At 48.3% G+C, this 26,690-nt stretch overlaps 2 protein-coding genes across 5 annotated transcripts in view; both read left to right on the top strand.

The window, feature by feature from the left end:
- The window catches only part of TTBK2 (tau tubulin kinase 2), a 138,418-nt gene extending 126,077 nt beyond the window's left edge, over nt 1-12,341 (top strand). The window contains exons 13-14 of the mRNA XM_049104324.1: nt 380-1,653; nt 5,292-12,341. Of these exons, the coding sequence (XP_048960281.1) occupies nt 380-1,653; nt 5,292-5,754 (1,737 nt within the window). The 3' untranslated portion in view covers nt 5,755-12,341. The remainder of the gene's footprint in view (nt 1-379; nt 1,654-5,291) is intronic.
- Nucleotides 12,342-13,808: 1,467 nt separating this feature from the next.
- On the top strand, nt 13,809-26,160 carry CDAN1 (codanin 1). Of its 4 annotated transcripts, none has more exons than XR_003146263.3 (28): nt 13,809-13,918; nt 14,172-14,662; nt 14,819-15,025; nt 15,220-15,389; nt 15,520-15,633; nt 15,716-15,794; nt 16,193-16,313; nt 16,472-16,581; nt 17,041-17,130; nt 17,781-17,856; nt 18,327-18,532; nt 18,838-18,958; nt 19,095-19,241; nt 19,342-19,508; nt 19,804-19,891; nt 20,137-20,226; nt 20,411-20,465; nt 20,683-20,819; nt 20,902-21,005; nt 21,448-21,606; nt 21,983-22,046; nt 22,237-22,315; nt 22,458-22,606; nt 23,731-23,838; nt 23,969-24,032; nt 24,191-24,372; nt 24,469-24,698; nt 25,360-25,499. XR_003146263.3 is itself a non-coding variant. In XM_025473052.3 (28 exons), exons 1-28 carry the CDS (start codon nt 13,829-13,831, stop codon nt 25,483-25,485), a joined length of 3,699 nt encoding a protein of 1,232 aa, XP_025328837.1. In that variant the 5' UTR covers nt 13,809-13,828; the 3' UTR covers nt 25,486-26,160. The 4 variants fall into 4 exon arrangements, 2 of the variants coding, with proteins under 2 accessions (XP_025328837.1, XP_025328836.1); XM_025473052.3 differs by having other exon boundaries at nt 14,822-15,025; nt 24,591-24,698; nt 25,360-26,160; XM_025473051.3 differs by having other exon boundaries at nt 24,591-24,698; nt 25,360-26,160.
- The last annotated feature ends 530 nt before the right edge of the window (nt 26,161-26,690 follow it).

The raw sequence follows: 26,690 nt of genomic DNA, 5'->3' as shown, positions 1-26,690 counted from the left end.
AATAATAATAATACCCAGACCTTTCTCTCCTCTGATTTTATTTGTTGGAACTGCCCATTGGGCAAACCAGGCCAGAAAGCAGAAGGCAAGGGAGCCTGGATCATGCAGTCCATAAAGATCAGTCTTCCAGAGCACAGAGAAGTCTAAAGAAAAGGCAGCAATGAGCCCACAGGGAAACTGTTTTGTATAGCTCCTGAGTAGGAGAGCTTGAGTGTCAGGTACTTTGATTCAGAATTGTTCATTTGAAATATGAGTTGGGCAGACCTGGTCAACATCTGTGTTCCTCTTATAAATTAGAATTTGAAGTGTGAAATTTCAAACCACTCATCTTCATTATATTTCACATTATTGCATAATATTTTTTCTCCTGTCTCTCCAGATTACGATTCCTAGGCCTTCTGTGGCATCCACACAATCAACTTCAGGAAGCTTTCACTATGGTCAGCAGCCAGAGAAGAAAGACCTTCAGCCCTTGGAACCCACAGTGGAACTTTACTCTCCAAGGGAGAACTTCTCTGGCCTAGTTGTAACAGAGGGCGAACCTCCTAGTGGAGGAAGCAGAACAGACTTGGGGCTTCAGATAGATCATATTGGTCATGACTTGTTACCCAATATTAGAGAGTGTAACAAATCTCAAGAGCTGGGACCAAAAGACCTTCCTGACCATAACAGACTGGCTATGAGAGAATTTGAGAGTCTCCCTAGGGAAACCGAAGAGAAAAGCAATCTTCTAGGGTTGGATAATGAAGATGAGAAGTTAAGCAAAGGGCAGCATTATATTGAGATCGCCTCCCTTCCAGGAGACTTGGTAACTGTGGAAAGGGATCACTCAGCTACTACTGAACCTCTTGATGTGACAAAGACACAGACTTTTAGTGTAGTGCCAAATCAAGACAAAAATCAGGAGATAATGAAGCTTCTGGCAGTCGGAACTTCAGAAATTTCTCCACAAGTCATTGACCCACACGTTGAAGGACAGATAGGTCAGGTGGCAGCAATGCAAAAAAGTAAGATATCTAAGGATGATGACATCAGGAGTGAAGACTTGCCAGGTCAGCAGGGAGACCTGTCTACTTTTTTGCACCAAGAGGGTAAGAGGGAGAAAATGGCCCCTAGAAATGGAGAATTATTTCATTGTGTTTCAGAGAGTGAACATTGTCCCCCATCCCGGAAGGATATGATTAGGTCATCCTTTGTAACTAGACACAGCCGAATCCCTGTTTTAGCACAAGAGATAGACTCAACTTTTGAGTCCTCCTCTCCAGTGTCTGCAAAAGAGAAGCTCCTCCAAAAGAAAGCTTATCAGCCAGACCTAGTCAGGCTTCTGGTGGAAAAAAGGCAACTCAAGTCTTTCCTTGGGGACCTCTCAAGTGCCTCTGATAAATTGCTAGAGGAGAGACTAGCCGCTGTTCCAGCTCCCTTTTCTGAGGAGGAAGTCTTTGCTCCCTTTTCAAGACTGGCTGTGGATTCACACCTGAGCAGATCAGCCGAAGACAGCTTTCTGTCACCCATCATTTCCCAGTCCAGAAAGAGCAAAATTCCACGGCCAGTTTCTTGGGTCAGCACAGATCAAGTCAGCAGCGCAACTTCAACTCAGTTCTTGCCTCGGCCACCACCAGGAAAGCCACCCACGAGGCCTGGAGTAGAAGCCAGGTAATGTTCCGTGTTCTTACTATGTTAAGTGCATAGTGTTATTTCTTTGTCTGATTATATCAGTGGTTTCACTTATTTGTTGCCTGCTTCTCATCGTCTTGTTTCCTTCCTACCTTCCCCAAGCCTTATAGCCATAGACAAGGTCATGCTGATCCAAATTTATTCTTAGCTCCCCCACCCTCTAGCAGTGTGACCCTTAGTTTCCTCATCTATAAAATAGGTCTTCTATTTGCCTCGTGGTTTGGGGGAGGATAAAATAAGGTTGCATGCATGTAGAGCTTTATGCAGGGCTTGGTTAGTACACAACGTAGTTTACTTCTCTTTTAGTCCATTTTAACTGCTATATACTCAGTAATTTTACAGCTTTTTCTAGTCATAATCCCATTATAACAGATATCATTATGATGTCAAATTCTAGTGAAAAAGATTTTGTCTGTAAATTGATGAATGGGCCCTGGTAACAGTGCTATTTATCTGATTGTAATGAATTAAACAAACACAAAAACCCTATAGGCAGTTTCCCTAGGTCTCATGATACATAAATCCATACATAATAAAAAGTATTAGTTTAATATTGACTATATGGCATACTTGTTTATTGAAGTATTCTCATATATAGTTGGCTACAGTGTGATTATATTTTAAAGGAGAGAGGAAAATCCTGGGCGGGGTGGGGGGTGGTGGTGATAAACCAGTTAAGAGTGCTTTCCTTGTGGAGCAATTACTCATTCCACAAACTAGAATGGTCTAAACCTTTGGAGAAGAATGAAAAAAAGGATGGCCACTTAACAAAAACAAGGTGGAAATCAAAATACATGAAGACCATAGCCTGTTAGTACAACAGAAGGTCTCCACATGTTATGGATTCTGAAGTGTATTATTTTTTTTTAAGATTTTATTTATTCGTGAAGGACACAGAGAGACAGAGGCATAGATGGGGGGGAAGCAGGCTCCTCTCAGGGAGCCTGATATGAGACTTGATCCCCAGACCCCAGGATCATGCCATGAGCCTACGGCAGATGCTCACCTGCTGAGCCACCCAGGTGTCCCTGAAGTATATTAAAGTAAGATTCTGTCTGTATCATTACGCAGCAGAACTTGCTCCCCTTAGCTAAGGTAAATTTAGTTCTGAGTTGCTATAGGGTTTCAGGTTTAAGAGTGCCTAAGCATTGGATTTGAAGTGCCAGTGGGACTAGACTTCCACAGGAAGAATGACAATGAGTAAACAGCAGTCATTTGAGACATTTTGGAAAGTTGATTCCATGAACAGTAGCCACACGTGCCCTCTTCCTTCTGCTTATCCTCTGTACTTAATAGAGGTAATGTATCTGTGGCTTGGGCTGCTTTGGAACACAGCAAACAAATCTTGATTATCACTTATTACTTAGCACTTTACATGTCCCTTAAAAGTAACACTTGGTAACTAATCCAAGTTTGTGACATTGTGTCAAATATTACAGAGCTGACCAACCTGGATCTCATCTGGGAACTCAGGGGGAGTTCAGCTTTCCCACATAGGTCCTGGCACAGAAGGAGGATTTTATTTCATTCTTCAAAGTTTTCTATAAGATCCACAAGGGTAGGCTTAACCAGAATGAGTTTCATCATGTCAGAATAAGTAGATGGTGAGAAAGGAAGAGGAGAGAATTCAGAGAAAAAAATAATGACCTGTGATGGTGTTGATGGCTATTTATACCCCTGTGTCCTGCAGGTGCTAATACAACCTTGGAAGTTCTCCTACTTCCTTCTAGAAGAAGTGGCGTGTCAGCACTTTGAGGTTTAAATTCTTTAACTGAATGGATTTTAGGCCAAGGCAGATGTTTAGGGTAGAGAAGACACTGCTGTTCATATAAATATTCTCTAGATTTAGAATTCTAAGGCCCAATTCAATTGCCAGTAAGATGGGCAGTCAGCACCCAAACCCAGCTACCCTGAATCTTGGACTATTGTCAGGGACAGAAAGTGAGGCCCAGAGAAACCAGTGACTACTCTTTCCTTTTGCAAAGTGTTAAATGAGGTTGAAATATACTTTTTTTTTTTTTAGATTTAAAAAATTTATTTATTAGAGACACACACAGAGAGAAAGAGAGACAGAGACAGGCAGAGGGAGAAGCAGGCTCCATGCAGGGAGCCCGACATGGGACTCGATCCCGGGTCTCCAGGATCATGCCCTGGGCTGAAGGCGGCGCTAAACCGCTAAGCTACCGGGGCTGCCCTGAAATATACTTTTATCTGTAGTTCCTGCTGTTGGAGAGTACACTTTATGTTGAAGACTTATATTTTGTGGGGTTTAATGTTTGCATATACACATGCCAAATTTCTGTTGTAGGAGCCTTAAACAAAATGCTTTACTCTCTCTCTCATTTACCAACATGCTAGAGACATTGCATTAAGTTGATCCTAAAATTAGAAGAATAAATATGCCAGAGTGCCTGGCTGGCTTAGTCAGAAGAGTGTGTGGCTCTTGATCTTTGGGTCGAGAGTTTGAGCCTCATGTTGGGTGTACAGATTACTTAAATAAAAACGTAAAAAAAAAAAAAAAAAAAAAAAGAAGAAGAAGAAGAAGAGCAAACATGGTTTAGGAGGAAAGGGACTAACAATATTTAAGTCCTAAATGGCAGACAGCCAACTAAATACTTTACTTGGGCCAGTGTTCTTGGCTGCTCAGTAATCATGGGAGGTAGATAGTATTCCCATTAAAAGCTGGGAGCGGTTATATGCACTGCCAGTGAGGATGTAATTTATGTAGCAACTATGGAAAACTGTATGGAATTCCCACAAAAAATGAAAAATAGAACTGCCATACAATCCAGTAATTTTACTGCTGGGTATTTACCCCAAAGAAAACAAAACACTAATTTGAAAAGATATATATGCACATCTATGTTTATAGCAGCATTATTTATAATAGCCAGGATATGGAAGCAACCTGAGTGTCCATTAATGGATGAATGGGTAAAGATGTAGGGGTGTGTGTGTACATAGAATATAATAGAATATTGCTCAACCATAAAAAAGAACAAAATCTTGCCACTTACAACATGGATGGACTTGGAGGGTATTATACTAAGTGAAATTAGAGAAAGACAGATACCAAATACATATAAGTGAAATCATATGGTATTTTCACACTTACATGTGAAATCTGAAAAAAAGCAAACAAACAGAAACAGACTCAAATATGGAAAACAAACCGTTGGTTGCCAGAGAGGGAGTGGGGTGGGAGGGAACGTAAGGGGTGGGTAGTAAGAGGTACGAACTTTAAGTTATAAAATAAGACATAGGGATGGAAAGTACAGCAAAAAAGAGTATAGTCAATGGTATTATAATAACCTGGTATGGTGACAGATGGTAACAGAGCTTACGGTGGTGAACATTGTGTAATCTATAGAATTCTGGAATCACTGTGCTGTATACCTGAAATTATTATAACATTGTATGTCAACTGTACTTAAAAAAAAAAATACACACTAGGAGAGGTTAAGTAATTTGTCCAGGGTCATACAACTGGTATGTGAAAGAGTAACTCTGTTTCCAGTGTTTGCTGGCTTGACTCACATTGTACACATTGTCATGAGGACACTATGTCTGGATACACTTGAATTAAAATGAAAATAATTCTTCTGTGTTCTTTTAAGGCTCCGCAGATACAAAGTCCTAGGAAGTAGCAATTCCGACTCAGACCTTTTCTCCCGCCTGGCCCAGATTCTTCAAAATGGATCTCAGAAATCCCGGAGCACTACTCAGTGCAAGAGTCCAGGATCCCCTCACAATCCAAAAACACCACCCAAGAGTCCAGTTGTCCCTCGCAGGAGTCCCAGTGCCTCTCCTCGAAGCTCTTCCTTGCCTCGCACATCCAGTTCCTCACCATCCAGGGCTGGACGGCCCCACCATGACCAGAGGAGTTCATCCCCGCATCTGGGGAGAAGCAAGTCACCTCCCAGCCACTCAGGATCTTCCTCTTCCAGGAGGTCCTGCCAACAGGAGCATTGCAAACCCAGCAAGAATGGCCTGAAAGGATCCAGCAGCCTCCACCACCACTCGGCCAGCACTAAAGCCCCCCCGGGGAAGAGTAAGTCAGCCACTAAACTCAGCAGATAGGAGCCGGGCTGCATCTCTGTGAAAGGTGTGAGATCTTCCTCCTAAACCTGATGCATGTGTGTCCCTGTACTGTCTATTTAAAAAAAAAATCAGTGTTGATCTTCTCTTGCAAAAGAAAGTAACATGATAAATTATTTATAAGAAGACATAAATATATGATAAGGAATTACCTAAGGCAGGCAGCAAGCAGATCAGGAATCAATGCCTTTGCATAAGAAGGGGCAATCCAGCAAAATCCAAGGGGAAGATTAAATGATTTCTCATTTTTTAGCTGCCTTTGAAACAAAAAAGTTGAAGTAAGAAATGGAATGGAATTTTAAGGGGTTTGGCCTGTTTTTTTTTTAAGGCATTCCTCAAAGATATTATAGCAAAAGCGAAACTTCTTGTTTTATTATTTTCATTCAAAACTTCCCAACCTTGGAGAGTCAGAATTGCTCTAATATGAGGGTATATAACAAGTCTGACGCTGGGGAGCCAGTGCTCCTATACTTGTGGCTTGTGTGTTTGAGAGTTCACACCTTTTACTACCCTCCCTGGATTTCTGTTTTTAAAGTTAGTATATCTCCCCTGATGCAATCTCCTTTCTCTTATTTTAACAATACATTCTAATATGCTTTTAGCAGCACATGCTGAGAATTTCAAATCCAGTTGTTTGGTGGATTTTTTTTTTTTTTTGGTGTGTGTGTGTGTGTGTGTGTGTGTGTGTGTGTGTCCTAATATTTTTCTGTGGAGCAGAAAAAAAGAACAGTTAACAGTTTTTAACTCAGTATATTTTTATTGTGAAAAAGAACTACTGAAACTTAGGTAAAGGAAGAAGTGTAAGCAGAGCTTACTGTGCAGGCATTACTGCTTTAAGGACAGGGACAGAGTGGGGCAAACACCGTTTAAGACAAAAGAATCTTCTTCCCCTTTGTCTCGTCCTTGTGGAAGGAAGACCAACCAGAGTAGACCTTGCTTTCTTAGGTCTTCTAGATACTGACTATTTCCAATAGCAACCTCCAAGATGATACCAGGGAAGTACAATGCTGTGGAATGTGACTTTATGCTCTTAGAGATTTAGAAAGAAAAATAGAAAGAAATTAGGTACGTTGTTGAGGCTGATGATCCTCAAACTTTGTATTTTATACATTTAGCCAATAAGGAATGAGTATCTGGGGAAATAAATTTAGGCTCAATATTTATCTTTTAATGTTTTATTACCTGCTTCTCCTGTGCTTTAGTTTGAATATTTGGGCTTTTGGACCTGATTTCCTTGTAACCTCAATTTATAAAGCTACGAGGAGGTGCATATTTGTTCTAATTTCACTCTTCTGCTACCAGAAATCAGACAAAAGTAAATGATGCTAGATTTTTCAAATGGGCTCTTTTCTACTCTGTAGGCGTTTTGTGTTGTAGAGACCTTATTGAGGTCAGGTAAATCAGTCTGCTTGCTGTTGAAATTTGCCTTCTAGCAAACATCTGTGCTTTCTCTTTGACCTTGTGTTTGCTGCCAAACCTAATATGGTTGAATTGGAAAACAGAAAAAACAAAACAAACAAAAAACAACAACAAAAAAGAAAAGTATATTTCCTCACCAAGTGAATACATTCTAATGCTGCATCAAAGCTGCCCTGAAGCTGCACTGAACTTATCTCGTTCTCTTTATCTGTGTTGAGCTTTTTTAAAAACAAAAAACGAAACTCAAAACACTATTGAGTCCTATATGATCTCATAAGAAAATGTAGCATAGTGTGGAATCTTAATTTCTCTCCGGTTTCAAGCACTACAGAGGAATGCCATAGATAAGATATATTTGCTGTTTAACTAAAGCAACTGTAATATTGGAAGACCGGTCATTCTGTATTATATTGTACAATAGTTGCTGTAACACTACTTGCATGTCTTCATGGTAAATGATATAAATATTTATAAATATATAGAGAAGCATATGCTTATATAAACTCATTCTTTCTCATTCTCCATTTGTAATTTCAAGATCACAGATGGTGAAATTCCTTTTTGTGTGCCTCGTGTACACTTGGGCCTTGCCTGTCTTCATTTTCTGAAAATATGCTCTTGGCATGGGACACTTCAGATTCTTCTTGCCTTCTTTGTGTATAATGCAAGGGTTGGCAGCCTTCAAGCCAAGATATGTTATTTAATTTTCACTTTTAAAAGATTTTAATAGGGGAAAAAATTACCGGTATGTGCTTGTAATACTGGCTCAAAAATTTGTCATGTTAATCTCATAATTCTGTCCTTACGGTTAAAGAGGATAAACTGGGATGATAATCATGGGTCTGACATAAATTGGTATAAAGAAAAAATCTCTTAAAAATTGCGATTTTACATTCTTTTCACCTCACTATTTTTTGGATGGTGGGGGAGTGGAGTAATCTACAGTTAAAGAATTATCTTCTTTTTTTGTTGTATTGGCGAAATTGTACTAAAAGTAGCCAGCTTTTATCACAACTTTTATCTTGACCCCTGTCCTGAGAAATGTGCCCGTCATAACCATTGGAAAAACAGATGAGGCTATAATTGTGGTATGTGTCTTTTTCTTTTTGGTATTTCTCTTCTAGTGGTCAAAACAGGCAGCGATGGCAACATGGCAATTGGGTGTTTTCTCTCTCTTGGTTTCTTTTGTCTTTCTCCCAACTCCGCCACTACATTGTCCCCTTTTCTAAATAGCACTGGTGAACTCCAGATCCAGAGAGAAATAGCCTCAGTGTATAAGAATACTTTATTTTGCAAATAGAGGAAAGAGTTAACCAAAGATGTTTCTGCTCGGATGCTTTCAAAAGAAAACAGACTTGTTATATCAAATGTATCAATAGGTCCACTTAAAAGTACTATCTTATATAGAGATTTACTTTATGGTTTTTAAAAGCATAGTTTGTGCTTTTTGATGTTCAGTGTCTCAGGCTTAAAAGAGAAGTCGGCAGTCCTGAGCAAAAAATATTTTTGGCACAGGATTTTTGGTTTTGCTTTATTTTAAGGTATGATACACGGAATGAGTTGGTTATTTATTTATTGTTGTTGTTTTAGTTCCTTATTTTTCTAATTTATTTTGAGTTTTTTTTAGTATGGCATATTTCAGATTTCAGTGACAAGCATGGATCATCCAAGTAATTATAAACCAGTTGGGTTATTTTACCTAAGGTGAGGGACATGGCCACTAATTAAAGCCAAGCCAGACTATACTCTATAAAAGTAGCATGGGGCAAAAGTTAAAATAATCTTTTGAAAATCAAGTGCCTCCTGGTTTCTCTTCTCATGAAAAAATGACAACCCTAGTCCTACTTGCCCTCCCCTCTCCTCTACCATGTCTAGTTTCTGGAATTACTTGGATGGAGTAGAAAATGGATTAGCACGGGCTCAGCCCCTGTAGATAGCATTCTTCTTACATTATGCTGCCATATCTCCAGGGTATACAGATTGGCTAAAATATTAAAATTTCATCTTTTACACAGCATAAAGGCATTTAACTTTAATGTATAGTGAACAAAGGCAAATTGGGTCATATCAAATGTAACCTTAAAGCACAGACTGTAAACATCTTTGAATGTGGTAGGTCTCAGGCAAGCGCTGTCATTCCCACCTTGGTGTGCAGGCTGGCTTTGCGGACAAGGGCACCAGCACATTTGTGTTTCTTAAGTTGCATGTTGGGAAGTGAATGTTTTTTCGTAAAAGTTGCCAAGTCATTCCAGTCCTGAATAAGTAGCAAAATGATAATTGATACCCACTGTTGTCATTATCCACTTTGTATTATTTGCTTTAAAATACTAAGCAAATCCCAGCTGCTTCCTGAGTCGGTGGACTAGTACAGTATCTCTTTCTATCCAGCTCCTAGCCACTAGGGGAACTTGAGGTTCTTTGGTAATCATCAGAGGTTCCTTCCAGGCCACAGATTTTTATGCAAATGTTTCTATGGTTGCATTCAATCTACAAGGAAAAAGTGTACTTAGTGCATGTTTTATAAACCCACGCGCAGATAGTTAAAACTATAATTAGTTTTTCTATACCCGATAGCTTTGAGTTAAAAACAGATGCTTTTTTCCCCCAGAGGATTCTTTGTTCTGCGAACTACATTATTAATCTAACATTAGGAATTGGTGATAGGAGAAACAGGATCCGGAATTCAGAGTTCAGTGGCTTAGGGAAAAAAAAATGCATCTTATTCTGGCCATTTGAATATAAATTTGTAGGTAAGTCTAGATTTAGTCTTGGAGATCAAAGTTTTCACATTTAAAACTTTTTTCATGCCTTTATATCTATCAAAACATGGTGTATGTTAGGGAATCATTTTTTCTGTCATGTTCATGTATTTTGGAATGAAGTTGTTTGCAGTCACTCTTTTATATTCTGCCCACTTCTGTTTATGAGCATTTACCACAGATGTGTTGGGACTTTGCCTAAAGGGAGGCAGATTTTGGCACCTGTATCACTGAGGAGAGAGAGACTGGTTGGTGACAGGGCATTGTTCAACTTTCTTAAGTTTGGGTCTGTACAGTTTGTGTTTTAACACAAAAAGTATTACAGGATTGAGGCATATAACCACTACGGTAGTCCCCACATGTCAATATTCACCCGAGTTCCAGGTGCAGATTTAGACCTTAACTTAGAGAAGGGAACATGCAGCAGCTGCGGTCCTCAGACCACATAGGAGGACATGGTACATGGAAGCCCCCAGGTGGTGGTGAGGACCTCCCACTTCCCTGCCCCCATCCAGTAGAACTCTAGTGTACACCTTGAAGATGGGAGGGGAGTGTGGAAACATCATATCATTGGATTTTTTCAATCATTTGGTTGCCCCTTTGGCATTAGGAGAACGTTTAACCCAGATAGTCTTAGGGGCCTACAAATTCAGTTGCCAACAGTGCGAGGGAGAGCTGCAGGAAGTATATAGGGAATTCCTATAGTTCTTAGGTAAATCCAGGGCATAGGACAAGGATCCCTATTAATTTGAAGGGGAATTTGGATGCTGCACACCTCAGTCCCTAAGAAATCCTTGGCTGGACATGAAATGATGACAGTAGAGTCTTGGCCCATCAGTACATTGTCTGAGTTGTAATGATTATTTGCTCTGACTTTGAAAATATAAGCTTGCTGTTTAATTATTCCCCTTGAGCAAATTTGTTGGTCAGAATATGAAAGTATGTGACAAGATCAAGGTAACTTTGTAGTTATTATACACAATCTCAAAAAACTGAATAACCAACAAGTAACATTTAGTAATGATTTGAATAGTTCCTTACATTTTGCTGGATCTTTGGTCTAAGGAGACATGTAAAGGAAATGAGGCCTTTTTTTCATTACCCTGTGAAACTTTAAGAGTCTGCCTGTTAAATTGGAAGTAACAGTATGGGCATAGTATGTATTGCTGGTGATGCTGACATGTCTCTTCGGTACCCCTGGGCCAGAGGTTCTGGGTTCCTTGACCTATAGAATAGGATTCCATGAGGCAGATATTTGAATCTATGTGACTAGAGAATTTTCCCATGGCATAATTTTACATACTAATGATGGATAGGAATTTTACCCCTCTTTTCAGTAGTTTAATACCATTTCATATTATGTACAGAAGTGTTCACTCACCCAGCAAAGAACATGGAGTAAACCCAAGTTTTTAATATACACTCTCCTTGCCATATGATCCTTTCTACCCGCTTTACAGTACACAGTTTAAAATCATTAAAAATTCATTCACAGCATTTCCCCATATTTGGAATCTGGGTCTTGTTCTTCACTTACAGGGATAAATAAGGTGACCAGAGCTTGAATGTGATTTATTTTAGGGAATGACCCAGGGAGGGGAAAGCCCTTAGGACTTTTCAAAACTATTTTCTTTTTAAACGATTCACAAGATAGATAAATTAGTTCACTAAGGTAAAAAGCATTCAGAAATACAGTTAGGAAGATGAGGTAAACAACACTCCTGCCTCTTGGGGCTCTGAAATTGGATTGAGTGAATTGAAGAAAGAAGAGAACTGATTAGACGACTGATGCTTGAACCCACACACTCCTCTCTCCTGCACAGCTCCTGTCCCCCTCCTGACTCCATTCCTAAAATTGCCAAGTGCTGATTCAATTGGGCCATTTATTTACCAGTTTGCAGCTTTTAGGAAGAAAGAGGGACGGGGAGACATCTAGTTTTGACTTAGGTATAATTCTTGAAAGTAATGAACTGTTGGCAGCTGTTAACATCGATTGAACCACAAACCAGAAGAATTCTCTTGTCGAGCAAGACCATTAAGTTAGAATAGAGGACTTTAATAATCCCAAGGTTTTCTCCCTTTCTCCTCCTCTTCATGAAACCAGAGTGATGAGAAGTTGCTCTTTGAAATACTTCCAAAGGTATTGTATTGTCCTTTTCCCTCCAAGCAGCCCTCTTTATGCATTTTTGCTCAGGCAACCAAGGACATAAGAGTATTGGCAGAAACATGGAGTGCTTTTGTATAGGCCATCTGTACATAAAAGTGTAATTATTTATTTAATTTCCCCATTTGTATCATATTAAAGCTTTGTACAGTGTTTTAAGTTCTGTTTTAAAATTATTTTGTATTTTATTTTTATAATCTAGTAATAAAATATTCATTCCGCATGCACACTCTAGTTCTGTTTGTGTGATGGTTTACTTTCAAAAGTGGGAAATACTACCTTCCGAATTTAATAAAGTTACTGAATGCACCAGAGGTTACAAGATCAATAGGGAACAGAAGGTTGCTATAAATGCAGTACCACATCCAGAAGTGACCTAGAAAAAGAAGCACTGGACTGAAGAGAAGCTAGGTGTTCAGTATCCCTACAGATAAAAACCAGAGTGCCAGGATACGAGGAGATTCTTCCCTGTGTCATAAAACTGAAGGTGAAGTAATAAAACTGCAAGTGCTAAGGGAGACCTAAGTGGCTGGGTCCATTAAGCAGGTTAAGCATCAGACTCTTCTTTTCCCCTCTGGTCATAATCTCAGGGTTGTGGGATGGAGCCCCGGGTCCTGGTCCCTGCTGAGTGTGCAGTTGCTTGAGATTCTCTGCTCCTCCCCCTAACCCACCCTTTTTTGTGCTTGGGCTCTCTCAGAATCTTCACACACACACACACACACACACACAAAACCAAAAAAACACCTGCCAGGTGCTAAGAGGAGCTCTTGGGAGGCACTCACGTGGGCGCTGCTTCACCCCACCTGGAGTGCCGGTGCCATCTGCCCTCCTCCGCCTGGTCTCCCCGTCTGGATCTCTCAGTGAGTAGCAACATCCAAAGCGCTGCCCATCTTGTGTTTCCAAACGAGAAATGAGTTAACACAAGAATATGCCTCTTAACATTTCAACTGGAAAGTAGTCGAAATAACCTTGTGTAAAGATACAGATAGGCCATCCTGTGTGTTGAGGGCTGAGCAGAAGATGATAAAAATAGTCCCGGCAAGAATTCTCAGACACACGGGCAGCCCGGGTGGCTCCGCGGGTTCGCGCCGCCTGCAGTGCAGCCCAGGGCGTGATCCTGGGGACCCCGGATCGAGTCCCGTCCCGCGTCGGGCTCCCTGCAGGGGGCCTGCTTCTCCCTCTGCCTGTCTCTCTCTCTCTCTCTCTGTCTCATGAATAAATAAACCTTAAAAAAATTCTTAGACACAAATGGTGGATCAGTTGACAATGGCTGGAGAACCGGTGGGTGCCCGTAGGCCAGGGGATGGAAAACTCAACCTTGGAGCAAGACAAGGTCAAATGAAATTAGGCTAATTTTATCCTAACTTCTTTAGGGTGGTGATGGCTGAATCTAGAAAACAAACTCTGGAAAGACTGTGCTTATCACATTAGATAAGTCAGGTGTCTCTCTCGGGAGAACTGCTCACCCTCGAGTCCCCCGCGCCCCCCCCAGCAGCGGCCTTGACCCAAGGCCTGAGCCGGACCCCGGGCCAGGGAAGCTCCGGCCCCGCCCCGGCCCCGCCCCGGCCCCGCCCCGGCCCCGCCCCGGCCCCGCCCCCGTCCCGCCCCTTCGTCCCGCGGCCCAACGGTCGCTCCTCCGCGCCCGCCCCGCCCCTCCCAGGCCGCCCGTGGCGCGCCGGCGCCTGCGCAATCGCCTTCAAGCGCCCGGACCGGGATGGCGGCCGTTTTGGAGTCGCTGCTGCGGGAGGAGGTGTCGGTCGCAGCCGCCGTGCGGTGGATCGCGCGCAGCGCCCAGAGTTCGGAGGTAACAGCGCTCGCTCGCCCCAGGCCTGACCGAGTCCGCTCCCGCGGGAGGTCCCAGCCGTCCGGCCGCCTCCCCTCAGGAGCCTGCCTGGCTGTCAGCCCGGGCCGAGTGCGCCCAAGTCGGGGCCGCTGCCCGGGCCGCCCGCCTCCGCCCGCCTCCGCGCGCCTCCGCCCGCCTCCGCGCGCCCCGCGGCCCCCGCGGCCCCCGCGGCTCGTGCTCCGGGCCGCCCGCTGACTCGCCGCTTCTCCCTCAGGATGACCCCGGGGAGGCGGCCGCGCTGCGCTCCCTGCGGCCCCTGCGGAAGGAATTCGTGCCGTTCCTGCTGAACTTCCTGAGGGAGCAGAGCAGCCGCGTCCTCCCGCAGGGCCCCCCGACCCCCGCCAAGGCCCCGGGCTCCTCGGCGGCTCTGCCAGGGAGGCCGGGGGGCCCGTCGCGGGGCGGCCGCGGGGCGCGCAGCCAGCTCTTCCCTCCGGCTGAGCCTTCGAGCGCCGCGGCCGCCGAGGCCCCGCCGGCCCGCCGCGGGGGCAGGAGGCGGGGCCCGGGGCCGGGCCGCGAGCGTGGGGGCCGCGGCCCCGGGGGCCTGGAGGAGGGGGTCGGCGGAGAGAGTCCGCCCTGGGCCGCGGGCCGCAGGCGCAGGAGCTCAGGCAGCCCCGGCAGCCCCGGGCGCGCGCGCTCGGACCCGCCGAACCTCAGCAACCTGGAGGAGTTCCCTCCCGTGGGCTCGCTCCCCCCCGGCCCTGCAGGGTGAGAAGCCGCCTCAGCGCGAGACTGGCCGGGGTTGGGGGCGGGACGACCACGCTAGCGAGACGGGAGCTTCGCCAGGGCCCCCGCCAGCCGTAGCGGTGGTGGACGGGGCCGCGGTGGAAGGTAGGAGTTTGAGAAAAGCCTGTGGCCACTCAGCAGGACGAAGCCTTCACGTAGGATCAACCCAACTCCGGTGAGCGAAGAGCGGTCACTCTCCAAGCCCAAGACCTGCTTCACCTCACCCCCAATCAGCTGTGTCCCCAGTTCCCAACCCTCAGTCCCGGACACTAGCCCTTGGGGCCATGGCCTTCCCCCAGGGTGCAGAAGTCTGCAAGAGGAGCGGGAGATGCTCAGGAAGGAGCGGTACGACCTTGCCACTCCCCGGGTTGGCAGCTCCCTCCCACTGGGGGATCTGCAGGGCTTTTCCCTGAGATCGGTTCGCCCCTGGGAGCCCTGGGTCTGGTTCCTGGCCTGTGGACGTCTGCTCTGGAGGAACCGGAGTGTGGCTGTGGAGGGGAAGCCGGGGAAGTGCTCATGACATCTCTCTGTCCCCATAGCTCGAAGCATCTGCAACAGTCACCTACTCCCGCCTGTCCCACCTCAGAATCGGGGTCTCCCCTCCCCAGCCGGACAGGAAACCTCACAGCTGAAGCCGCTGACCCTGCCAGAGTGTCGTCCCGCCAGCGCCTGGAGCTGATAGCCCTCATCTACTCTTCATGCATTGCCGGTAGGTGAGGGCAAAGGGCTGGAGTGGAGATGCTTGCAGAACTGCGGGGTAGGAGAAACGGTAAGGCATGCAGAACTGAGCCCTGTTTCCGAATGGTGCCTGACACCCTGGGATTTCTTTTTATGTCCAGAGAACTTGGTACCAAACCTCTTCTTGGAGCTTTTCTTCATCCTTCAACTCCTTACTGCTCGGAGGATGGTGGCCGCCAAGGACAGTGACCTCGAACCAACTCCAGGAGCACCAGGTCAGTGGGCAAGCCTCTTTTTGGGAAATGAGGTCTGGAGATAGAACAGTTCTTAACTGACAACTTGGTACTATCCTTCTAGATTCTCTGGAAAGCCCTCTGTTCCAGAGTGTCCATGATTGTGTCTTCTTTGCTGTGCAGGTTTTGGAGCATCAATTTCAGTGAGTTTCCCCAGCTGAAGCATTTAAGCCTTATTCCCATTGCCCACTCACTGCTCTGGCCCCTTGGGGTTAGTGCTTGTGTTTCACACAGGCGCGGGGACCCTGGGCCTCTTCCTGTATGTAGCCTCTAATTTTGTGTCAAGGCCATGAACTTAACTCTGGAGAGAATCAAATTGCCCCCTGTGGTCTTGGCATCTGCCCTATGGGCTTATGTCTAATGTTTCCCTGCTCTAGTTGGTCTCTGGCCTCCAGCATCTTACACGCTCAGCCCATGGCTTAGCCTTGCATACCTGTTCCATGCTCCAGATAACGTGTTCTATGATGTGCAGGTGCCCGCTTCCTATATGTGGCTCGTCCCAGTCTTAGTCCTATGTGCCTTCATCCCTGTACCCCTGTAGGGTTCTCTCCTACCTGGACAAGGGGACCTTGAAGCTGTTGGCTGAGAACGAGCGGCTGCTGTGCTTCTCACCGGCTCTGCAGGGCCGCCTCAAGGCTGCCTATGAGGGCAGTGTTGCCAAGGTAGGGACCTCATCTATCCAGGACCCGGCCTTTCCCAGCCTCATAATCCAGGCAGCCCCAGGGCATGCCACTCCAGTGTCACTGGGCTACGCGGGGGTGAAGTTTTCTGAGTATGACCTGTGAGGGTTTCCATCCCTAATGTCACTGCCATATTTTAGGTCTCTCTGGCGATGCCACCCTCTGCTCAAGCTGTCTCCTTTCAGCCAGAAACAGACAATCGTGCCAACTTCTCCAGTGACCGAGCCTTTCATACTTTTAAAAAACAGAGGTGATAAGAAAAGGGAACTTTTGGGAGGGAACAAGGTGGCATTTTCTCTGGGATAGGCAGCTTATGTTTTCATAGAAATTAGGAGCTTGGCACTAACAGGTGGTAGTTTAGCACCACTGGGCCCTTCCTACCAACCATCATAATGGTCACATATCTTCATTCTGTTTCCTGCCTGTGGACTTGAATCTCGACCTTAGCAGCCTTCTCACAGGTGTATAACTTTAGTCAGGGGTTCTCAAACAAGAGAGAACTGGATTTTGCTGTGCACAGGAGTATGTGAAGCATGTGGTGTGCTGCTCCTGGCTCTGCAGCGTCATCTTCACGTAGAGGACTTTGGAGAGGATAAGGAATGGGGCTGGGATAGCCCTGTCCTCCATTCCTCTGAGCTAGTGAGGGCACTCCTGGGAGTAAGTGAGGCCAGCTGTGCCTCGGTTGATCGAGCGTACTTGTGTCTGTCAGGGACGTGTTTTTTGAGGTGCTTCGAGAGTGGGAAGATCGGCACGAGGAGCCTGGCTGGGATTTTGAGAAGGGCTTGGGCAGCAGGATCAGGTAGGTGCTCCCGCACTGGTCACCTCGTCTCTCTTGCTTCTGGCGGTGAGCAGCTTAGTGGTGCTCTGGCAGCTAATTGGAGGAGGGCTCTTCTACTTCCAGCCCACAGATGGTACCTTTGCTGCTCTTGAATCTAGTTATTGGCAACTTTGCCCCTACTCAAAAGGGACTTGTTTGGCCAGCTCCTTGCACTCAGACCTTAGATAAGTGCAAAGCCCTTTTTCCAGATTGCTGGAGTTCCAGATTACTTGGGCCAGGTCACTGGTTAGACCCCTTCCAACCTCCCATTTTTCTCCATCATCTAGTTCAGTAGTTCTGATAACTTGGCGTAGCTAGATGAGATGCAGAGAGAATATCCTCCATCCTGTGATCTACCTCCTACGTGGGTCATGAAACTCCCTGGAGCCCCAGGTAGACTAAAGATTAGAGGGGTGGTATTATTTCTTGTCAGGTTAAGTGTATCTTGAGGGATCTTGGTGCTGAAGAAGGTGTCTCTTACCTGTTCCTATGTCATTGTGCTGGCCAGTTTGGGCTGAGGTCTGCCCAAGCCCCTAGTAAAGGACTAAAAGGCCCAAGGATTGGCTCTTTCTCTCTGGTTTCTGCCCCCTTCTTCACTCCCTCACATTCTGTTCCTGCCTCTTATGCCTCAGAGCCATGATGGGTCAACTCTCTGCAGCCTGCAGCCACAGCCATTTCGTTCGGCTTTTCCAGAAACAACTTCTCCAGGTAATAGCTCCAGCAGGAGATTAATCTACAGTGGACAGTAGGTATTAAAGGCAGCCGAATAATGGCTAGTGGGGCAGCCGGGCAGGTCCTGGGCAGGAGTTTGAACAGGAGTTCTGCTCTTGAGGGGTGGCCAGAATGCAGGCAGCCAGAGCCCTCTGTCACGTGCCCTGCGCCCACTGCCTCCCTAGGCCTCCCCACACGCCCTGCACGTGCTGCCTTCCTTGCCCTTGAGTAGAGAGAGCACTGGTGTAGGACTCAGGCCTGATTTCAGATCCTAGCTCTGGTGACCCTAGGCACATGTTTAACCTTGCAGTTTTAGCTGCTTCACCTGTAAAACGGTATAATCCTTACCTTGAAAAACAGACCTGTGGCACCCGATACAGGGTTGGCATTCCATAAATGTTCATCTAGTCCTTCTTTCTAGAAAAACTTACTGGCTTTTTATTTGTCTCCTCTTTCTGCTGCCCCAGATGTGTCAGAGTCCCGGTGGCACTGGGGGCACTGTCTTGGGTGAGGCTCCAGATGTGTTAAATATGCTTGGGGCTGACAAGCTGGGGCGGTTGCGGCGCCTACAGGAAAGGCTTGTGGCCCCTCAGAGCAGCGGGGGACCCTGCCCACCCCCCACCTTCCCAGGCTGTCAGGGTTTCTTCAGGGACTTCATCCTGAGCGCCAGCAGGTAAAGGTCCCATGTGTCTTACAGGGAGTGGGGCTGGGGCCAGGAGAGTTTTGTCTTTCCAAAAGGGCAGCAGTTCTCTCCTTGCCTGGAATATAACAGGGTGGGACTGGGTGATGGACCAGTTTGGGTCCTTCCAGCTCACACTTCCTGCCTCCGTTCCCCTTCTCATTCTTTTACCCCCGTAGGTACCTCATTGCTCCTTGGCCCTCCCACTGTGCTTTTCCGTCTGTAGCACCTCTTCTCTACTCTGGTTCTTTCTACGCCTCTGCCAGTATCTTTTTTTTTTTTTTTCCTCCCCTTCCTAGCTTCCAGTTTAATCAGCATCTCATGGACAGTCTGAGTTTAAAGATCCGGGAGCTCAACAGCCTTGCCCTGCCCCAGCCTGAGCCCAGCGATGAAGATGGGGAATCAGACGTGGACTGGCAGGTTAGAAGGCAGGGTGAGGCAGAGTACGGGGTTCTGACCTAGGAGGGAAGTGCTATTTCCAAGAAGTTTGTAACAGATTCAGAATTACTCTAGAAGCCCTACACTTAGGACTTTTTACTTTCCTGATCCCTTGCAGGGTGAACGGAGGCAATTTGCTGTGGTGCTGCTCAGCCTGAGGCTTCTGGCCAAGTTCTTGGGCTTTGTGGCTTTCCTGCCATACCGGGGGCCCGAGCCGCCCCCCACCCGTGAGCTCCAGGACTCCATTCTGGCCCTAAGGAGCCAGGTGAATGGGGGCTCTGGTAAGGAGGGCTGGGAGGGGCCCCAGAGCTGGAGGGCATGCCCCGACCCCAGCCTGGCCCCCTGACCAAGCCCTGCCCTGCCAGGTGCCCCCGGCCCTAGACGTGCGGGCTCTGCTGCAGCAGGGGCTGCGGGCCCGCCGAGCCGTGCTCACCGTGCCCTGGCTGGTGGAGTTCCTTTCCCTCGCTGACCACATCGTGCCCCTGCTGGACTACTACCGCAGCATCTTCGTGGTCCTGCTCCACCTACACCGGTGAGCACGCACAGGGCGGGGCTGGCACCCAGGGCCCGGGAGAGCGCTGCTGAGGCTGCTGCCAGTGAAGACAGTCCAGGGGCCTGTGCTTCCTATGCAATCCCATAGCCGTGCCCGAACCCTGGGGAGATGCACAACTGGGCCCACGGCAGACAGCGAGGAGTTACTTGCACCTTAGCCCTGCTTGCCTGCCCGACGTCCATCCCCTTTCGGTCTGCTTTGGAGACTTGCCTTCTCAGTGATAGCTTTCTTTTACTTCATTCCATATCTTTCTTTGCACAAATTTACTTTTCAGGAGTTTGGTCTTGTCAAAGGAAAGTGAAGGGGAGATGTGTTTCCTGAACAAATTGCTGCTGCTTGCTGTCCTGGGCTGGCTTTTCCAGGTTGGTAGAGTGAGAGAAGATCTAGACTGGGGAAGGGAGGCAGCCACTGTGGCTGGAACTGGGGAGTAAGAAGTAAGAGAATGAGTCTGAATGCGGTCAGGGCCAGAAGATGGAGGTTCAGAGCGGGGGATGGGGCTCACCATGGTTTTGGAGGAAGGTTGCTTTACACCTGGAACCACAAGGTGTGTGTGTATTGAATCTCTATAGTGCTGACTGGAGTTTGCACTGCCCTGATCTTTTGTCAGATTCCCACAGTCCCTGAGGACCTGTTCTTTCTGGAAGAAGGTCAGTTGGATGCCTTTGAGGTGGATACAGTACCTTCAGAGCATGGGTTGGTAAGTGTTGGGGCCTGGCCAGAGCCCTGGGAGTGGCAGGAATAAAGGAGGCAGACAGTCTGGGACTGGGAGTTCTAGAGAATGAACTCTCAAGGAACCCCCTTCCTGGACTGTCCCATTTCTGGCACAGTGGGAAGGAAGAGAGAAGCCTGCCTGCCTAACTCTGCTCTGTTCTTTCCGCCAGGATGGCATGCCTGTGGTGGACCAGCACCTGCTCTATACCTGCTGCCCCTACATTGGTGAGGATGCTGATCCTCCCCCACTCCAGGTCCTTGACCCTTGGCCTGTCCCTCTAGGAGTACCCCACAGCATCCCATGGGCCTAGTACCCTCATATGTTGTTCTCAGGCCTTCCCCGGGTGCCTCAGCCTCTTTACTCCACAATTACTTCAAGTCCAAGATGCCTGGGAGGGTATGGGTGGCTCTAGAACCAAGCATTTGGGCTTCCTTGATGCAGGAGAGCTCCGGAAACTGCTCGCATCATGGGTGTCAGGCAGCAGTGGGCGGAGTGGGGGCTTTGTGAGGAAGATCACTCCCACCACCACCACCACTGGCCTTGGAGCCCAGCCTCCCCACACCACCCAGGGGCTGCAGGTAAGGGGCCTGCGAGAGGCAGGGGGTGCCCAATGGGGAAGAGAAAGGAAACTCTTCATGCCCTGTTCTCGCCTCTCTACAGGCACAGCTGGCCCAAGCCTTTTTCCACAACCAGCCGCCTTCCCTGCGCAGGACTGTGGAGTTTGTGGCAGAGAGAATCGGTTCCAACTGTGTCAAACACATTAAGTGAGCGCAGGTTGAGAGGATTGGGAAGGCAGACATGGAGGGTGCCAGGCTCATTCCCTTATATTTTACCCCTTTCATTTTTAAAGATTTTATTTATTCATGAGAGACAGAGAGAGAGAGACAGGCAGAGACACAGGCACAGGGAGAAGCAGACTCCATGCAGGGAGCCTGACTTGGGACTCGATCCTGGGTCCCCAGGATCAGGCCTTAGGCTGAAGGCAGCGCTAAACTGCTGGGCCACCCGGGCTGCCCCATTTTCCCCCTTTTAATCTTAACTTCATGTTGCCAATCTGAGAGAAGTTAGCCTGAGGGGAAGGATGTGGCAGGGAGGCTAAAATTGCTAACGGCTTTTGGAGTTAGTTCTGAGATTTCCTTGAATTTGCAGTCCCTTTCTGATTCAGTCCCTCAGCCACATCGAAGCCTTTCTCCGTCCCTGCTGCAGGGCCACACTGGTGGCAGATCTGGTGCACCAGGCCGAGTCGCTTCTTCGAGAGCAGCTGGTGATGCAGGGACAGGATGGGGGAGATCCAGCCCAGCTGTTGGAGATCTTGTGTTCCCAGCTGTGCCCCCACGGGGCCCAGGCATTGACCCGGGGGCGGGAGTAAGAGATGCTGGTCTACTTGGACCCTTGTGTCTCCCCACCCCCCACAACCACTCAGCTTTTCTTTTTCTGGCTTTCTCACATTTCTCTCCTTTATTCCATGTCCTCTCCAACCCCCCTTTTTCTGTTTTGCTTCCTCTGTATCTTGGAACCCAAAGTCCAAAGCTGAATTTGGAAGAGTCGGGGGTTGGGTGTCCTATCCCGAGTCAGGGACCAGGGCTGGGCCCCGGGTTGACAGTGCTTCTCTTCCCCACCACCCCCCACCCCACCCCCAAGCAGAGCCCTCCTGGTTCAGGCGATGTGTGCACTTGGTCCTTCCTTCTGTGAGCCAGGCTGAAGTCTCTAGCCATCACTGACTGTCTCTGTCTCCTTTCAGGTTCTGTCAGAAGAAGAGCCCTGGAGCCGTACGTGCACTGCTTCCCGAGGAGACCCCAGCAGCTGTAAGTAGGGAGGAGGCCTAGAGCTAGCCGGCTAGTGTCCAGTGGTGGGAGAGGTGCACCACATGGCGTGGGCGTGTGCGGCTGCTGGTGGAGGGTGGACCCGTTGGGGGTGGTCCTGGCCTTGGGAGAGCCTTGGATGTTTCTGTGGTCCCCAAGCCTCCCCTGACGCTGCAGTTCTTCTGGGTCACAGGTTCTCAGCAGCGCAGAGAACATTGCTGTGGGGCTTGCAACAGAGAAAGCCTGTGCTTGGTTGTCAGCCAACATCACAGGTAAGGTCCGGGCCAGGGGAGGGCTGGCCAAGTTCTTCAAAAGTGGACTGATAAAGTTCAAGGCCTTTGGGGGAGATGGACATGAGCCAGCAGGAAACAGTGACAGAAATGACTCCCTTTTCTGTTCTCCCTTTACCTGCAGCACTGATCAGGAGAGAGGTGAAGGCGGCAGTGAGTCGCACACTTCGAGCCCAGGGTCCTGAACCAGCTGCCCGGGGGGAGCGGAGGGGCTGCTCCCGAGCCTGTGAGCACCACGCTCCCCTCCCCTCCCACCTCATCTCCGAGATCAAAGTACACAGCTCCCCTCCTCCCTGCGCCCCTCCCCTCTCCCCGCTCTTTTCCTGGTCTCCCTCCTTCCTCGCGTCCGCTGCCTTGTCTCGTGTAGCCGCTTTCTGTGTTGTGCAGCTAGTCTGGTGTCCTTCATGACTGAATGGGGTTCCGTAGGGCAGAGGTGAACTGGTTGGTTTTCCTATTTGCTCTTCTCGGACTTCCGGTACCTGATCACCCAAAAGGGGAAAAGGGCAGATGGGAAAGTTTGGGAGGGGCTACACATTACACAGTGACGGGAGCCTGGTAATGGTGGCTGTCTGGTGTGGTAGGAAAGTCTAAAGGGGTGTCAGCTGCCGTTGGGAATCAGATTTCAGGAATGTTTTCCTCTGTGGGAGGCGATGCTTATTTTTTAGTTACAGGCGAGAGTAATAAACTACCATTACTCTTGATTTGGAAAATTTAGGGTCAGCAAACAGCCCATGGGCCAAATCCAGCTTTACTGGAACACAGGCCCCCTTCTTCCTTTATGAGCGGTCTTGGGCTGTCTTTTGTGCTATGGCAGCAGAACGGAGTAGTTGGGGCAGAGACATCACGGCCTGCAAGGCCTCAGCTATTTGTGGGGCTAAATATTAGGACTGGGGCTAAGAATGACTAAAAAGATGGAGAGTACCCAAGAGGGAGAAGAAAGAAAAGGCCAAGTGGCCATTAGCTCCTGGTTTTCTCTGCTGAAACCAGATTCCGGAGAAGATGAACAGAGAAGCATGAAGAGAGAAAATCCACCGTGGGTATAGCAAGCTGGTTCCTCTAAATGCTTTACCCTGAAGGCACTCTCAGAAGTGGCTAGGTTCGGCTTTGTCCCAAGACGAGTGACATCTTGCACTCTCTGGCAGAATGTCATTTCCTCAGCTGACCTGCTCCACCTGTTCCTCTGTTGTCCACTTGGTTGCTTCTCCCAGCTGTGTGGTCCCACCTGAGCCCCAGGTCTAAGGCACCTTGGCCCAGCCACTTCATCCAGAGGCCCTGTCTTCCTGTGCCTTCTGCCTCTTTCCACTGGCTGATCCCTGCCCTGGGCCACGCCCTCTGTGGCCTCCCAAATGCCAGCCAGGTACGAAGTCTCACTCTGCTTCTATCCCTACCATCCCCAGGATGTGCTATCTTTGGCCGTGGGGCCCCGGGACCCCGAGGAGGGCATCTCTCTGGACCATCTGGAGCAGCTCCTGGGCCAGCTGGGCCAGACACTGCAGTGTCGCCAGGTGAGATGGGGCAGGATGCTCTGCTGTGCGGCCTCAGCTGGGGGCCTACTCACCAGTGCTGCATTGGCTCAGGGCTGCTGCTGCCAAGGATGGCGCTAACGCCCAGGGTCTCCCTGCCTCTTCCCCACAGTTCCTGTGCCCACCAGCTGAGCAGCATCTGGCCAAGTGCTCTGTGGACTTAGCATCCCTCCTTGGTATGGCTCCTTCTCATTACATCACTCTGGCCAGATCCCCTACATCTCTGGGCTGGGTACAAGCAAGATTAGAAACACAGAGCTCGGTTCTCCTCCTCCCAGGGGCTGGATCAATGACCCTTCTTCCAGCTCTTAAAGCCTGGCTTCTTTTCCCATAGTTGCAGACCAAATCCCTGTCCTTGGGCCCCCGGCGCCACGCGGGCTAGAAAGAGGGCAGGCCCGGAGGCTCCTGCACCTGCTGCTCTCCCTGTGGAAGGATGGCTTTCAGGTGCCAGTCCCACTGCAGCTGCTGCTGAGCCCAAGGAATGTGGGGCTTCTGGCAGACACCCGGCCACGGGAGGTGAGCCAGGCCCCCACTGCAGTCCTGTTCTCATACCTAACACCCTCACCCCCCCTTGCTGTGTGCGGGCTCCCTTAATTCTCCCTTTCCTGGCAGCTCATCTTCAGCGACACACCTGCATGGGCTCCAGCTGTCCTCCACAGCACTTTTCTGTCCTTTGGCTCAGTTGGGGTCACTGTGCAGTCCCAGACCCCCGACCTCCTCCCTGTGTGTTGCAGTGGGACCTGCTGCTGTTCTTGCTCCGGGAGCTGGTAGAGAAAGGGCTCATGGGACGGCCAGAGATAGAGGCCTGCCTGGGCAGCCTCCGGGATGCCCAGTGGCCAAAGGTAAGGAGACTTCATCTCCTCAGACCTAGATGGAGAACAGGTGTGATCTCTCTCTTTTATCCTGAAATAAGGCAAGTGATGGGGCCCAGGCATTCTTAGGAGCTTCCCAAAGCTCAGTGGGTTTTGCCAAGTATTTTCAGGACCGCCCTGAAATAGCAAGGCTGGTCTGGGGTGCCTTTGTCACATCTGAGTGGCTGTTGTAGAAAAAAGAAACTGTCAGTGGAGGAAGGGAAGAGGGAAGGCAGGTAAGCAGTTGGAAGCATGGCACGGTGAGGAGTATTTAAAATCAAAATAACCTAAATTTTAATCTCTGCTGGTACTTAATGTTATTATGATATAGGGCAGAATGATTTCTACCTCTTAGGGTTTGTCAAGGTGAAACATGGTGAAGTCCTCGCTACATGGTTGAGTCTTGTGTCAGATTTCTCTCTCCCTGCAGGATCTTGAGCATCCCTGAATACTAATGGGAAAAGGTGTCACGTTCATTTCAGTGCAGAAGGCAGGTGGGACAAAACCAGGTTGTCTCCCTAGTGGTTAGCTAGGGCTTGAGATGAAGGATTGACTTTTAGTAGAAAGGATGCACCATCAAGAATTATGAGTCCGAAAAAAAAAAAAAAAAAAGAATTATGAGTCCGTGTTGTCGTCTTTCTGCTTGTTCCAGGACTTCTCTGAAGAATTAGCAACACTGTTCAACCTCTTTCTAGCTGAGCCTCCCATGCCAGAACCCCAGCTAAGAGCTTGTGAGCTGGTGCAAACCAACCGAGGAACTGTGCTGGCCCAGAGCTAGAGCTGGGGAGTGGCCGTGCCTTGAGTGACCAGAACCCTGGAATCCCGGCTGATGATGCCTCAGGAGGAGGCCCTGCGCCCCCCCCTCCGCAGTGCTCACTGCTGACTCTTGCTGAGGTGGGAGTAGCTGAGTCTAGTCGGGCCTCCTGCTCACATGTGAAGGAAGTGTGGCTGCCTCGCATCCCACCGACTGCAGGCTCACCACCCGAGTCCTAGAGGAAGGAGGAGGGTTCACTGGATTCAGGATTATGATGGAACAGCCTAGAGACTCCAGTCCTGGAGCAGAAGAATTGGCATTATTTGGATTATTAAATGACATGTGTGGGCTTGATGACATAGGATTCAACCCCATTTGCTGCTACCCCAGCGTTCCTTAAAACTTTTGTGGTTTAGAAATCATGACAGAGGCCAATGACTTCTGCTTAACGTGTGAGTAAAGTTAAAACATGAATCTTGGGAGTCGACCTTTTCTTACCACCAGGAGCTGGACTGCCTGCCATCTCCTTAAAAATGCACAATACGTGAGATGGGGCTGACCTGCCAGAAACCCAGCTTTTACCCTGCACCTTCTCTGCCTTCAGCCCTGTACAGGTACTAACTCTCAACTGCCCCATCCAGGGGCCAAGCACAGGGCAGAACATTAGAGCTTTTTAAAATAAACTCTTTTCTTTATCAAGGGCTTTCTGTCTAGTTCTTTTCACCTGATTGTTCCCTTTAAGCAGGCGCAGTCTCAGGTGGGCATCGACGGGGCAGAGCTGCACTGAGGGCCTGGCCACTTTGCAATGCCTCAATGTTCCAGCAGGTGAGACCTGGGGCCCTATTAACTCCTTGCCAATAGTAGCAACTTCTATACAACCCACTTCAAGGTTTAGGTTAATATGCAGAGTTCCTACTCTGCAGCTACTCAGCTGAGCAGACTAGATGACAGCTACTCAGACTAGATGACAGGGCAGCCCTTGTTAGGCTTGTTTCGTTAGGGCTGGGCTTGTTTGATTTGGCTCGGAAGTCTGTGTCTCTAAATGATCCAGCCATTGATTTTGACTAAAAAGCACTACCTTGGTAATATGCATGAAGTTCACTCCTATAAAATTGGTGGTTTTTCTACATTAGCAGTGTATACAGAGAGGTTCAGGCTGTTTGTTAGAGGAAGGAGCTGGTACTCAGAAAACCCTCCTGTGTCTTGCAAAACTGCCTCTGCATCCGTGT

Source organism: Canis lupus, chromosome 30 (genome assembly GCF_003254725.2).
Source record: "Canis lupus dingo isolate Sandy chromosome 30, ASM325472v2, whole genome shotgun sequence".
Lineage (NCBI taxonomy): Eukaryota > Metazoa > Chordata > Mammalia > Carnivora > Canidae > Canis > Canis lupus.
This window is presented reverse-complemented; position numbering and strand designations above follow the sequence as displayed.